This window comes from Scylla paramamosain, chromosome 5, assembly GCF_035594125.1.
Source record: "Scylla paramamosain isolate STU-SP2022 chromosome 5, ASM3559412v1, whole genome shotgun sequence".
NCBI lineage: Eukaryota > Metazoa > Arthropoda > Malacostraca > Decapoda > Portunidae > Scylla > Scylla paramamosain.
In genome coordinates, this window is record NC_087155.1 from 34,196,682 (window position 1) to 34,211,916 (window position 15,235).

General features: G+C 36.8%; 2 protein-coding genes across 2 annotated transcripts in view; one reads left to right on the top strand and one right to left on the bottom strand.

Annotated features, from left to right (window-relative positions):
* LOC135100982 (nucleoprotein TPR-like) overlaps positions 1-6,713 on the top strand; it is a 48,768-nt gene extending 42,055 nt beyond the window's left edge. Inside the window, 5 exon segments of the mRNA XM_064004598.1 lie at positions 20-1,751; positions 2,229-2,345; positions 2,642-2,860; positions 4,934-5,155; positions 5,696-6,713. Coding sequence (XP_063860668.1) covers positions 20-1,751; positions 2,229-2,345; positions 2,642-2,860; positions 4,934-5,155; positions 5,696-5,871 — 2,466 coding nt within the window. The 3' untranslated portion in view covers positions 5,872-6,713.
* Positions 6,714-7,695: 982 nt separating this feature from the next.
* On the bottom strand, positions 7,696-15,190 carry LOC135100877 (beta-1,3-galactosyltransferase brn-like). The gene is made up of 4 exons (XM_064004404.1): positions 15,079-15,190; positions 13,889-13,930; positions 13,512-13,567; positions 7,696-12,030 (listed from the first exon to the last, which is right to left on the bottom strand). The coding sequence occupies exon 4, from the start codon at positions 12,028-12,030 to the stop codon at positions 10,963-10,965; it is 1,068 nt and encodes a 355-aa protein (XP_063860474.1). The 5' UTR covers positions 13,512-13,567; positions 13,889-13,930; positions 15,079-15,190; the 3' UTR covers positions 7,696-10,962.
* Between the last annotated feature and the right edge of the window lie 45 nt (positions 15,191-15,235).

The window sequence follows — 15,235 nt, forward strand, 5'->3', positions numbered from 1 at the left end:
TGTTCTTCTGATCCATCAGGTATCTAAGCCATCTACAAGTGGTGTGTCATCAGAGAAGACTGGATTTGACCCTCCACCCACTGCTAATATCAAGCCCATGAGCACTCCAGGGGCTGCATCTGCTTCTCCTCGCTCACAGGCTGCTACACAAGTTGTTCCACCATCACGTGCCATTCCCACTGCAAGCATCCGCCCAATGGCTCCACCTACAGGCGGGTCTGCACCTGCCCAAGGATCAACCGTTATGGTGGTGTCTCCCTTAGAAACTCACAGTGACGGCATGGTGTCTTCCACTGTGACCTTGCCTCAAGCCACTGTGACACCCACACCAGCCATTTCTGCCCCAACATTACTCACTACAGCCACCACAACACCTTCTGCTACCACGACCATGACCACAACCCTCACTGCAACTGTCTCCCCAACACCAGTTTCAGTTTCCCTTACTACTCCAACAGCTCCTGCAGCTGCAATCTCTTCTATTACATCATCACAACCATCATCACAGTCTTCAACTGCTACTAAATCAACACTAGCCAGTCAGTCATCTCCAGCCTCACAATCAACCACAGGTGTTGCTGAATCCACTCCTGCCACTCAGTCAACAGCAGCAGTCCAGTCAGCACCCTCCACAAAAGCTGCAGCTTTGCAAACTGCTGCAGCTACTTCTTCAACTGCAGGGTCACAGTCTACCTTGGCCAGTCAGTCTACTTTAGGACCTCAAACTGCCATAGCCAGTACTTCTATTGTTGCACCTATTGTGTCTGTAGCTGCTGGAGGTGCAGGAGCTTCATCCAAAACTGCAGCTACTTCAGCCCAACACTTGAGGCAAGACTCTCAAGAAGTATCTGCTGACACGTTGATTTCACAAGCTATTGCTCTTGTGAGCCCACTTAGCTCTCAAGAAATGGCTGGGCCGTCAGACACCAGCTCACTGAAAAGAAAGCTTGATTCGCCTGAGACAGTTAGTAATACTAAAGATGCAAAACGCACATGTGTTGAAGGAGATGCACAGCTTTCGGCAGAAGAAGCGGGGCCATCATCTTCACATGCTGAACAGGAAAATGATGATGCAAGTCAGACCCAAGAAAATGATGATGTAATTCAGTTAGAATCAGATGATGAAGGAGAATATGATCCAGGTGAGGAAGATGAGGAAGAAGAGGAGGAGGAGGAGGATGATCACATGGGTGAAGAAGAGCAAGAAACTGGTCTTCATCAGATTGACTCTGATGATGAAGATGAAGCCATGGAGCATGATGAAACTACTCGAGAATGCAGTCAGGGACTTAATGCAGAGGAAGGACAGAATACCAGAGAAGCTGAAGGAAACCTGGGAGATGCTGAAGCAGAAGCTGAAGCAACTTCACGTTTGTCAGAAGATGCTGAGGATTCAAGAGGTGAATCCCATGAAACCCCAAGTGAAAGTCAGCATCCTCAACCCTCAGCAGGACCAAGCCAGCCCTCTTCTTCAAGTCGTGGAATGGATGGGCCATCACAGACCAGCTCGAGATCATCCCTTGTACTTCCCCGACCTATCATTCGTCAAGAGCGTCGCCAAACATTACTTCCTTTCAGCCAGTTGCCTCAGTATGAAGAAGGAGGAGATGATAGTATTGTTCCATCAACACCAACTCTATTTGTTCCCAGACGTGGAGATGGATTTTCTGAAGCTGTCAGTTCCCCACAAGTTCCATCTGGTGGATTTGTATTTGGTTCTAACCCTGAAATATCAAATCCACCCCAAACAAGTAAGTAGAGTATTTGGTAGTTATTTTTTCTGCTGGCTATCAATTTTTCTTACTCTGACACTTTGATCTCTGAGAGTGTCTCACAAAACTTCATTGAAGAGCCTCCATATTTCTCTATTCAAGATACTCTTTCCTTTTACAAGCACAGCTTTTATACATATATTCTTTCATCCTTTCACTTTTTCACTCTTCTGTTCCTCTTCTACTAAGACTTAATTTTGTTAACATAAATACTCTTTGTAAGCACTCTTAACATGACCATCTATGCTGTCTCAATATATTTCTCATCCATTTCAGTACTCCATACTTAATTTTATTTGCTTAAGTTTTTCATGCTGCATACTTTCATTACTCTTGTTATTCTGTGTGCTCTCAGATTCATTTGGGTGTCATGGCAACTTGCATTTAGTTTTGCTTCTTTGTAGTCAGGGAGGACAGTTCCTTTGGCTGCCACTATCTTAAATTTTTGTTTTCTAGGTGGTTTAGCACAGATGGCAGAGGGTGGACTTATTGATGATACCAGGATTGACTTGGGCCAACTGGATGAGAGCAACAGATCCCAGCCCAGCACTCCCTTGCGGCGCTCTCCTACAGGTAGTATACCTCAGTATTTGGAGCTTTTTTAAATGTAATGAAAGCTTCTAAACTTAAGGGATGTGCTGCATGGAAAGTACAAAAACCAAAAAAATGCTGCATTTGCAGATTTTGTTTTGAAATAATGCAAATTCACTTTTACAGCCCATTGAAGACCAGATCCACACATAGAAGACTACATATATTAATTGATTATTGTGTATGTCGTTGTTGGAATGACAGGATATCTGAAATATCTAAAATAAATTATGTAGGGTTTCCACATGGTCAGGCCTTCTGATAAAATTATTTTCCAGTTGATCTAGGAGCAGAAGGTGGGGTGAGCACAAGTGAAGGAGACACTCTCCATCGTGAACCTCCAACGATCATGGTCACCAGAGCAGAGCAGTCCAATGAAGAAAGCACACAGGACTCTGAGGAAAATTTCACAGAAGCAGACTCAATGGCAGCAGAAGTAGGGGAAGATGACATTGAGGAGGAAGAAGAGGAAGCACGTAGAGAAGCAGATGATGAAGGTATTTTATTGTGCAGCTTTGCTTCAGATGCTTAGAAAATGCACATTGCTCATATATGGTGTAGGACTGTGAGCGGTAACTTATTTAATTTCTAATACTATAATTTCTCTCTCTCTCTCTCTCTCTCTCTCTCTCTCTCTCTCTCTCTCTCTCTCTCTCTCTCTCTCTCTCTCTCTCTCTCTCTCTCTCTCTCTCTCTCTCTCTCTCTGAGTCAATCTTTCAGTTGTCATAGAAATATGAGGCAAGAGTTGTTGTTTTCTGCATGTAAGTACAACACACACACACACACACACACACACACACATGAGAGAGAGAGAGAGAGAGAGAGAGAGAGAGAGAGAGAGAGAGAGAGAGAGAGAGAGAGAGAGAGAGAGAGAGATAGGAGGGTAAGAGGACAAGGAATGAACCATGGAGGAGAGAAGGAACTGTACCCTGTGGACTGTCTCCCATTCCTGGGGAGAGAGAGAGAGAGAGAGAGAGAGAGAGAGAGAGAGAGAGAGAGAGAGAGAGAGAGAGAGAGAGAGAGAGAGAGTCAATGTAGGGAGGAAGGAGGGAGAAGAGGGTAAGAGGGCAAGGAATGAACAAGGTAAGGGGGAAACTGTACCCCCTTGCAGTCTCTCCTCCCTGGTGGAGGGGGAATAGGATGAAGGGAAAGATGGGGGGATATGGAAGATAAGGGAAGGACCATAGGGGGGGAAACTGTGATGCAGGGCTCTACCAATGAGACTTCCCCATTCTGGATAGAGGATGGGGCATGGGGTGGCTTATTTATGTGACTGGTGGGAACAGGGAGAGTGGGAGGAGCAGTAGAACCTCAAGGACATAATACGGAGTCTGTCAAGACAAGGCGAGACAGGATTAATAACAACTAAAATAAAATCTAACCATGATACCTATGTAAGTGTCATTGTATATTCCACTGGTGCTTCACGATGCCTATGTAGGTATCATCATACTGAAGGGGTTAATAGCTTTGAGTAAACTATTGACAAACAGTGGAAAAGAAGAATAAATAAGGTTTAGGAAATTTATAAGCAGAGCTAACCACTTCCACCAACCTTATTATTATTATTATTATTATTATTATTATTATTATTATTATTATTATTATTATTATTATCATTATTATTATTAAAGGAAGAGGACTGACACTGGAGCATAGTAGAATGATTATACACGACAGAAACGATCAGAGAGGAGTTGTGTGTGCATAAGTAATAACTTGACCCTGTGACCTCTGAGGGAGGTGCTACACATTGATGGCCTCACATAGGTGTGGGGCAATTAGGTGTGGTTGGGGGGGGTACTTGCTATGAAGTAGCCTTGTTCTTGACCAAACTGTTGAGGCTGTGCAGCTGATGCCGACAAAGTGAGGGCAAGTGTACTTTTCTCTTCGTTATTAGTGGCCAAGGGGCTAAAAAAGTGGTGTGAATGTGAAAGTTGTGTGTCTTGTCTTTGCTGGTGATCTTTTTGAAGGAAACAACTTTGGTATATGTATGTATGTATGTATGTATGTATTTTATTGTTATTATTATTATTATTATTATTATTATTATTATTATTATTATTATTATTATTATTATTATTATTTTTATTATTATTATTGTTATTATTATTATTATTATTATTATTATTATTATTATTATTATTATTATCATTTTATTATTATTATTATTATTATTATTATTATTATTATTATTATTATTATTATTATTATTATTATTATTACTGTTTATCTACTTCATTTGTCTGTCTGTCTATATAACTGACTGCAATGCCCCTCAAATAGGATACCAGAGACAAGGTGTTATGGATAAGGTATCATCTCTATCTGGTAGGAATAAGATATGAAGCAGAGATTCTGTCTTTTTACCTTCCATTCCTTGTCACGTTCCACAGGCATACAGGGAACATGATGGCAATATTCTTCTGACCTCACTCTACAGTGTCTACCTTGGTTATCTTCGCCTATCATTGTAAACAAAATTTACACATTTATTTTGATAACTGCAGTTTGTACATGTGTAAATGGCTTATAAGTAGGTCCATAACCATCATATTTTCATGCTACAGTGATTGACTTGGAAGATGAAGGAGAAGCTGAAGTAGACAGGCAAGCCAGTGAAGCAGAGGAGAGGAGAGGAGACAACAGCAACAGCAGCAGCAGCAGTAATCAGGCTCCTCAAGATATGTCTAATGTGCCCTCATCTACTCCTAGTTCCATGCCTTCTTCTTCTCAGCCTCGGAGAATTACGCCCATCACATGGGAGGACTCACCACAGCGATTTCATAGAGGTTAGTTGATATGAGTGGTTGTCATTATCATTGCAGTGGTAGCTTTATTCACCTCATGGTAGCTTGCCTGGTTGCACAGTCTGTACCAAGTTTCATGCATGGGTCTGGAACTCTGAGGTCTTGGATAATGTCATTCATAGTTTTTTGGATCTTCCTCTAAAAAAAACTCTTAAAATTACAATTAAATCTTCATTAAAATTTCTCTTCTTTAATCAATCTGCCATCCCCTTCCAACTTATCCAAACCATCTCTGATCAGCAGACCTGACTCATTAAAAAGATGAAACTCCCTGTATATAACAATGGCCAGCTAATGACACAGCATCATCAGCCAAGAATATTTTACTTTTAACCTCTGATATGATAAATATTATTGCATATCTGAGAAGAGGGAGAATCGTACATTATCAAAGGATATGAATTTTTCCTGTTTTAGTGTCTCTACCTTTCTAATGCCAGTTCTTTCAATGGTTTAGAAAGTAAGACTATGATTAATTTTAAAACTTAAGTGAAATACAATATGAAACCTTCATACCTTCAGGGCGAGGCTATCTGATGAGCCGTGGAGATCGTGGTCGTGGATTCTTGAGAAATCCTACCATGGGTGGACGTGGGTTCAATCCTTTGATGCATAATCCAATGACAATGAGAGGAAGCAGCCCCCAGCGAGCCAGGAGATCTCGTCCTGGGCCTTTCCTTCGAGGTCCACCTATGTAAGCTATGATTTTAGTTCTTAATAAAGCATAGGATTTAAGTTTATTATTAACAGGAATGGAAGAATCTTCCATAACATGTCTGTCTTTATGTTATCTTGTGTTGCTGAGTTATCTTTCAGCGACACTTTGACTGCTTATTTTTATTTAGGTAATGCTGTAGAATTCTTTAATTTTTGTATAATGTTCAACAAATATAAGATTGGAAATTCATGTTATGTTTAGTGAAAATAAATATTTCAGTTTAATGGGATCATATCCAGCAAATTCATTGCCACATGTTTCAGTTATAATGAAAAAAAAGACAAAAAAAAAACAAAAAACAAAACGCATTCACAGAACCACTTTTTTTTAATTTTCTCTGAAATAGATTGCAAACAGTAGGTTAAGTCTTTCACAAGTGTACTCTCTTTTAAGTTATGTTTTTTGTGTGGTTTATAACTAATTACTAAATTTTTCATATAGTTTTAGAAAAGCTGAATAACTGTAATGGCTAATGTGAAGACTTGACCCTACAATTAAAATTTTGATTATTGCAGAAATTGAACATAAGTGTAAGTTCATTGGCAAGAAGCAGTTGACATCTTTTTTTTTTCACATTATGTGGTATCACATAAGAATGTTACTATAATGCTATATCATTGATGGTCTTGCATTTGTTTAATGAATTTCAGTACCTAATGGCATAGCTAATGTCATTGTAACATTATCTTCATTGACTCGTACATGCAGTTGATTTTTGTATTTCATTGATTTTCTTCACTGTAATAAAACCTTGGGTCAGGCTGTTTTGTATGTGCATTTTATCATGTAATAACCATTTGAAATTAAAATTTTCATGCCCAATTATTGAAGTTATAATGCCACGCCCCCTAAACATCCTGTTTCCACATTCATCTAAAATTCTGTAGAGAAGCTGTATACTCCTTGCATTATCTTTTTTTCTGTTATTTAAGCTTCTGTCTTTTAATTATTTTTGCATCAACTGCAAATATTTGTCACTATTCCTTAAGGTAGTATATACAGTATACATGTATATACTTCTACAGTAACATGCTATTTTGTATTCCACCCAAAGGCTTGTCTGGGGACCTACTCCCCTTTGTTTGTCTTCCCTCTTCTCCAAGTATTGATAAGATGGTTTTTTCTTTGAGATGACTGACTTCCTGTATATGAGTGGCAACTAGCATCAAAATTAGTTTGACTATTGGTGAGTCTAATCGTGGCAAGCACTCAGCTACCTGGGTGTAGGGAAGGCCAAGTCAGGATCTTTTGGGGATGTTAATGATCTCACAATGTTCCCACCTGATTTAAATCCCTAATTTGCCTGGACATTTCCAAGGCCTATTGTAAACAATGAAGACATCCAAATATGGGTCCTAAATATGGGAGGTCATGGCAAGCTAAAGTTTTCATATTCACATCAATCATTAACTGATTATGTATAAAAGACATTACTTTTCACTTTTGTGTACTAAACATTAATTTCTTTGAACAAATTGGGGTATGATTCTCAGCCATACTTAAGTATTTAAAGCAGGGATGAAGTGTGGTGGTTATCAATGATCTTTACTATTTTGTATTTTCCACTGAAACCATTATATATAATGTCTTTCCTAAAGCAAGATGTAACATCACCTCACCACTAACTATCCGTTATGAATGGTACTAGTGTAAACTACATATTATGATTAAAAAATTATCTAGTAACCATTTATTGCCATAAATGACTGGAGTATTGTACATAATGACAACCAGTGTCACTATGAGCAGAGATGAAAAGGAGGCAAGCTTAGAGATGAAAAGGAGACAAGCTTGAAAAATCATCTAAGCCTTGGTATTAGCTTTATTAGTGTTTTAGTGAAAACAAATATTAATAAAAAAAAATAATAACAAATAAATAATAATCTCAACAATTACACTATAGTAGTTTGGCAAGCTCGCAGTATATTCCATGGATTGGAAATTCATCCATTGTAATCCTTTCTGGAAAAGCACCATAACTAATACTTCAGGTTTTACTTTCACTATTATAAAACATTTTCATTCATAATTCATTATAGAACTATAATATCATTTTTTTTTTATCAATACATATAATGACCATGAATTAAATTAATTGAGAAGCAAAAAAAAAAAAAAAAAAAAAAAAAAAAAAAAAAAAAAATCAGTATAACAAAACATATTGTTAATTTGTGAGATTCTCACAGGACTTTGGTCCAATAAACAGAAACACATACATGTAGTGGAGTATATGGGATAAGGCAGGACAACTTGGCCTTAATGTTCTAACAAGCATGCTCAATGTCTTGTACATTGAAATGTTTGAATGCCTCATCAAAATGAAATATACAAATGTGTACAAACTCAATGACTTCAGAAAGTGCAAAATCATATATAAATAAATTCACAATCCTTTCTTTCAGAAACTACAAAATTATACAAACTTTCCAGAAACTGCAGAATTATACAAACACACCCTCCTTCCAGAAACTACAGCAATATAAAAATTTTACAGAAACAGCAAATTTATACAAACTCTTACTCCCTCTTTTCTGCTCAGTATTGAAACTCTAAAATTCCATCCTAAAGTTTAGCCTTAACTTGACTCAGCAAATTAAAACACTACCTTCATACATCAAAATTCAATTACAGTACATAGATGGATACAGGAAAAGAAGCATTAATTATATTTTTCCTCATACTTATCACAAATGTTTACTTTTTCCATTCTTGGCAGCTGATTTTCAAAGAAGGCCAAAGCCAGGACTTCCATAATTTTCCAAAAACTACTCACATTTTCCATCTCAGTGAGGTATAGATCTAGGTATTTCTTTTTTCAATATCCCTGAATCTCAATGAAGCAACCTCCCTTGAAATTTCAAGCTAATTAACCCAGTAATTCTCATGTGGCTCAAACATAACTCAAACTAACATTATCATATGTGAACTGGCATAATATAAACCACAGACCTTTTCCAACAAACTGATTTTATATTACAAAAATAACAAACATATAAAACCAATACAGATATAGAGATCAGTTCATCATGCATTTCTTTAAAATGTAGTCTTACTTCAGTTGTTTAGGGCTTGAACACACTCATGTAATTACAAATTTAATTTTAGAGAACCTGTAATTCTCTACTTGCCCACCATCATTATGCCCAAGCACTAATATACATTCAACAAGTGGCTTTTCACAGAAGGATCCCATCACTTAAGTGTCCCTTAGATCTTCCTGTGCTCCTTATTAAAGAAGCATATGTTAATAATGTCACACATTCATTAATTCACATATTTAATAAATTACTAATTCACTTGCTGAAAATTACTAGAAAAGGAGAAAGGAAGAGAATGAAATTAACAAAGTGGAGAAAAAAAATAGAAGTTACATAAGAGAAGGAAGAGAAGATTTATCATCCTCTCCATTTCAAACTAGAGGTTTCTACATTATTTAATTATTTTTCTTATGTTTTTAACATAATAATTTAAAAAAAATTTGACTTCCATCATTACACTGTCATTGTTGCTACTGCAGTGTGTGTGGAGCCTAACTTGGCTCCTGGCCTCCACTGCAATCAGCTGATTTGGCCCTCAACAGGAGATTCCAGTCCATGGACTGAAAAGTCTGTGCTTCTACATTATCCCTCTTGCTGGGAGGTTTCATAGTTAAAGATGGACAAAGAGTAACATGGCCAAGCAAGAGGCACATAACCATGCTTCTTATGAAGATGCTATGCTATCAGTTGGCAAAAGCAAAATCTGCATGAAATTTGCTTTTCAAAATTGATAAAGAGTATAGCAGTTTCTCTAATAAACATTCTAGGAAAATCTTGTGTAAACATATCTGATACAATATAAGCTACCCTATGAATGTCCATTAGAAACTCAGTTTGATGCTATCATTCTGTGGCATACTTTCAATGCATCTCATTTACTTGGCATGCACAAATTTCTACCACACCAAAATGTAACTGATGCATCTACAACCAACTTTGAAAATGTAAGCCAAAATTTCATTTGAGTATTTGGTATTCATAAAAATATTGGAAATGTATAAATCTTGACTCTCTAGAAGGCTCGATAAACAGCAGTTATTCTATCATTACCTAATCAGCAGAGATAATATTGCAAAAACAGACTATAAGTTAAGAAATCTAATGTTGTACTACCTGGCACCTTATTTTCTAAAGCTTTTACATAATACTTTAAAATACTGCCATGGCAAATATACATACTCATTACCAAAAATCCATGAAAATATGAGTACACATTAAATGGAGGAAGCTATATGAAGCTCAATAAAGCATCTTAACACAGCAATGAAAACAGGGGAAATGCCAATAAATAATCACTCATAACTAAAATTTGAAAAAAGGTTCACCCATACACTGGTGATATTAAATCATAACACAATCTGAAAAAGAAGACATGACTGACTACAGCATGCTCTATCAAGAACAAATACTTAGGGCAAGGGTAATCGCAGCCAAACACTTGAATGGTTTACCCAAAGATGTTTCTATCCAAGTTTACCTGTAGTAGGATAAATTGAGTGGAATTACCTAGAGGGTGCCACAGCCTATATCAAGGCCTGGGTGCTCAGCTGAGTTATATCATCAGCCCTAAAACACTGTATTGGCAATAAAGGATTTCATATCTGAATCTGAATACAACTAAGTTTGTTTTCTCACTGACAATTACCAAAAATCTTACATGACATTTACAATTTAAAGTACAATAATCATACATTGATGGCTCCTACACTAAAGAAGCCTAACATCACTCTTCAAGAATAGCTTAGAGTAAAAATACAAATAAATAAATAAATAAACAAACAAGGGAATATAAAAATACAAAACTTGCTTCCACAAGACAAACCCACCAATGCCACAAACTTGATGACACACAAATATGTCTTACTGCAAGCTCAGTGACTCATCAATTTTGAGATATGAGATTGGATTTGAACTAACACAAGTATGAAATTTATATGCATAATGGTATACAACAATAGTTTATAAGATTTGGAATTACATCAGGTTAAGTTCTTGTAAATAATATAGCAATACATTTGTATCTGGAAATTTTGTTAGGCATTTCCAGCAGATCTTTGCTCATTCCACACTGACTGAAGCTCCTGGGGGTTATCAAAACCATGGCAGGCAATAACCCACTTAAAACCTTCCTTGTCATACAGCTTGCGGTAAAAGTAAAACTCCTTGTGGTGGAAAGGCTTAATACCTGCCTTCTTTGCTGCCATTCCGAGAAATATATCATCAAATCGAAAATTATTGGTGTAAATACTGCCAAAGTACAATTCCTCCAAGCTCTTCCTGGATAATACATATGCTCCTGCAGTCACATATGGAGGCCATTTAGAGTAGGGGTATTCATCCAGTGATATGTACCACTTGCTGAATACCCACCTAATGGGGGATGAGTCACGGAAGACATAGCCTGCATACAGGTCTTCCATATACTCATTCACTGCTGTCACAATGTACTTCTCAAGATACTGAGGATAATTTCTGGGATCTCTCAAAAATCTCAACATATTTCTGGTGGATACATAATAGTCATCATCTACAAACAAAAAATACTTGACATTATGACAAAAATGATACGTCCAGTGTAATCCCATCATAGTTTTTATTGTATTGTTGAAATAAGAGTCAATGAAATCAGCCTGTATTATATCTTTGTGTTCTTCTATTTCCTTTTCTAATTGTTTCTGTGTGTTTGATTCTGGTGAATTCATACCAACAAGAAAAACTGTCCTAATTTCTACATCTGAAAAGCGACTCTCAAATCCCCAAGAATTACGAATTCCATTTCTTTTATCAAAATTTTCCAGTGCAGACTTCACAACATACATTAATCTCACTGAATCTTTTCCTTTGCATTTTTCATTCAAGTATGTGTAAGAGAACATAAATTCATTCACAGGTTTCACCTTGGCCTCTTCTCCTGTCTTAAGTTGGGCCATCAGTGGTGGCAAGGGATGAGAGGGTCCCCAATGTGTGTAATACTCTGAGTAAGACCAGGCCACCAGATACTGGTACAGCCCACTGAGATAGAAAAATGTACATAAAATCCCGAGCCAGATCCATGGCAAAGAACGTCTTCTTAACATAATGGTCCTGCGATAACATATCATCTGAAAAGAGAAATAAATTCTGTTGAAAATGTCAGAATACAGCATTTCCATCTTAAGCTGACCACCTTGTTTCACAAGAGGACTTCAGAGAATAAACAGTTTAGATGGCATCAGCAATGCCTGGCTGAGTTATCAGTATTTGAAGCCTTGCTGGTATCTTGAAAGGTCTTTCAACTCCATTTAAAGGGATGTTTGTAAACACAAAGCAGGGCAGAACTTATCAGACACCCTCAATTACTGATTTATATTTTTCCTTATCTTGGATTAGTAGAAAAGAAAAAAAATAATCAGATGCACTGAAGCTGTAACTGTACTATAGTGAGACGAAACCAACTTGGTACAAGGGGTGTTGGCTGTTATTGGTGTCACATTCATAATTGACAGGCATATGAACATCTCTCTCTCTCTCATCCTTTGCCTTAGTTTTTCCAAAATTATAAATTGTTATATATGATTGCATGTTTTTTTTAATAGCTTTCGATTTGATGATGGAACAACGACACTGTATATCTTTTGGTACACTTGGCAACACATATAGGCCATGGTGCGCTGCCACCCCAGTGTCCTTGAAACAGGCTGCACCCTGCTGGCCACTGTCAAATCAGGTCAGGTCACTCTGGAGTTGAGGTGACAACAGTGCAGAGAGGCACAGCCAACATCCTGAGTACCAAGTAAGTCTGGTTCCACTATAGTATATTGTATCAAAATACTCCACTAAAAAATAACTAAGAAGCATTCTGAATTTTGGGATGGAAGAGTATCTTGGTAGCTTTATTGCTCAAAAAAATCTCATTCATAAAAATAAAAGTTCTTCAAAAGGTTTGATGGAAAACAAGTCACCTTAAAAGCTGGTAGCCATGAAAGAGATAGAGGAGATACCACTTATTAACATATAATTATGTCCAAAAAAATGAATAAATAAAAATAAACAAATAAATAAATAAATAGATAAAAATAAATAAATAAATAAAATAAATAGATAAATTAATTAATTAATAACTAATTCATTTACTATTGTCAGTAACACACTTATCAGGCAATGCTATCTACTTGTTGTCTACTGTGATGCCTGTTCTATTGACCTGGAGTATTTCTGCCATAATCATCTCCTTAGGGAAGTCATATTGCAGCTACAGAACAGACAGGTAGCTCATACATCATCAAGCCAACAAAGATTTTCAGCTCACTCCCTCTTTGTATACAGTATATGTATGCAATTTAAAATCAAGCTTTATTTTCAAATTATTTGCTTCATTATTTTCCCCACAAAAATTGCAATATTAACCACTCAATTCTTCCACAAAGTTTGGTTTAGTAACTACTAAAACCAAACTTATACTTAAAACACACATAGATGGTTATCTTTGTTAAAATATCATATTTAGATATTTTCACAGCACAATATTTGGATTATGGAGTAAAAATGCTACACATTGTATCAATTAATATGCATTATAACTAAAGACTACCTTGTTCCTCACCAGTTTTAGAGAATCCTGTTGTTGTAACTGGAAATTCCAACTGAAACAGCAACTAACTGGAATGGAAAAAAAAAAAAAAATCATACTAAGTAGTATAACCTCATGAAAGTAAACACTCTTTGGTGCATTTCCATTCATTTGCATCCAGAAGTCCTCTGTCTTCGTCTGCAAGCCAAACATAAAGTTCTATCACACTTTATATATATATATATATATATATATATATATATATATATATATATATATATATATATATATATATATATATATATATATATATATTCACTACATAACTACTTACACAGCAATTATGTATTGAATGATTGAATGAAAACCTATTTGCTTAGTCTATGAATGCCAACTCCAGCTATACTTACAGGCATCTGGCACATTTCCCAGAGATCTTTCTCAAGTTGTATCTGTAAGATAAGAGGACAAAAATGTGAAGGACAACAAGGCTTAAAGTTGGAGGAAAATCATAACTCTTCAGCAAAGTTGTTCACAATGGGAAGAGTATGCTAGAGCTCATGACACTCTAACAAAATAAATCTTGCAAGACTGATTTGCCAGTTGTGTGAGCTGCTGCTCACCTATCTGTTGCCTGTCCCTTCCTCCCCCTTTTTTTTCCCCTCCCTTCTTTTGCCTTGTGTCAAACCTCCCTCCCTGTCACCTCCCCTCTCCCATATCTGTCTGTGATAAGGGACAAGTGAGTGAAGTCTCTCTCTCTCTCTCTCTCTCTCTCTCTCTCTCTCTCTCTCTCTCTCTCTTTCTCTATCATTCATTTTATGTTATTTTCACTTCATCATTTCTTGCTCTTTCTCACTATCGTATTTGTAATTCAATTTTTGTTCTCAATCAGCCTCATCCTATTTCGCAATCTTTGTGGTTATCCTTACTTTCACAGCGAGAGAGAGAGAGAGAGAGAGAGAGAGAGAGAGAGAGAGAGAGAGAGAGAGAGAGAGAGAGAGAGAGAGAGAGAGAGAGAGAGAGAGAGAGAAAATAGCTCTGACTTGTGGGGGTTTACTGTATGTAAATGCATGACACTGCCAGTAGGTAAATGTGACTAATGCTTGTCAAAGTGATGCAGAACTTTGGGTGATAATGCACAAAACTCAAGATGCTAAGAATTTAGGAATAGGCGTGAAACTCAGGAGGGTACTGTATAAGTTTGTTGTGTTATTTAAAATGTTGTAGTGCAAATGTGCCTATTTTGATGTATTTTTCTTTTGAAAATAGTGGATTTTTTATATTATTTTTTGGCTCCATGGAACCAATTAATTTTTCCTATAGGTTCTCCAGGTGCCATAACGCACATTTGCCATAGCGAATGCTACAATGGAATGAATCAAGTTTGTTGTCCCATACTCTACTGTACATACTTTATACAGTCTGACAAATGAAAAATAAGAATTGAGAAACAACTATACATTCTTTTTGGTAAATTTGCAGTTTCAACAAATACTACCATCCTCTTTATCTCTTTTACTATGGCCAACAAATATAGGGGACTGGTGGGAATGTGAGGTTTTTGGGTGGAGCTGACCTCCTGAACAAAGCATAGGCTTACCTGGTTCACCGCGCCCAAAAACCCTGGGAGCCATAACCCAACGCGACTTCAGCACAGCTGTTTATGTTCTGCGGATTTCAGTCTTTGCAACGGAACGGCTCCTAAACTCGACCGTTTTCTTTGGTGTTGAATTTGTTCTTAATTTTTAAACTTTATC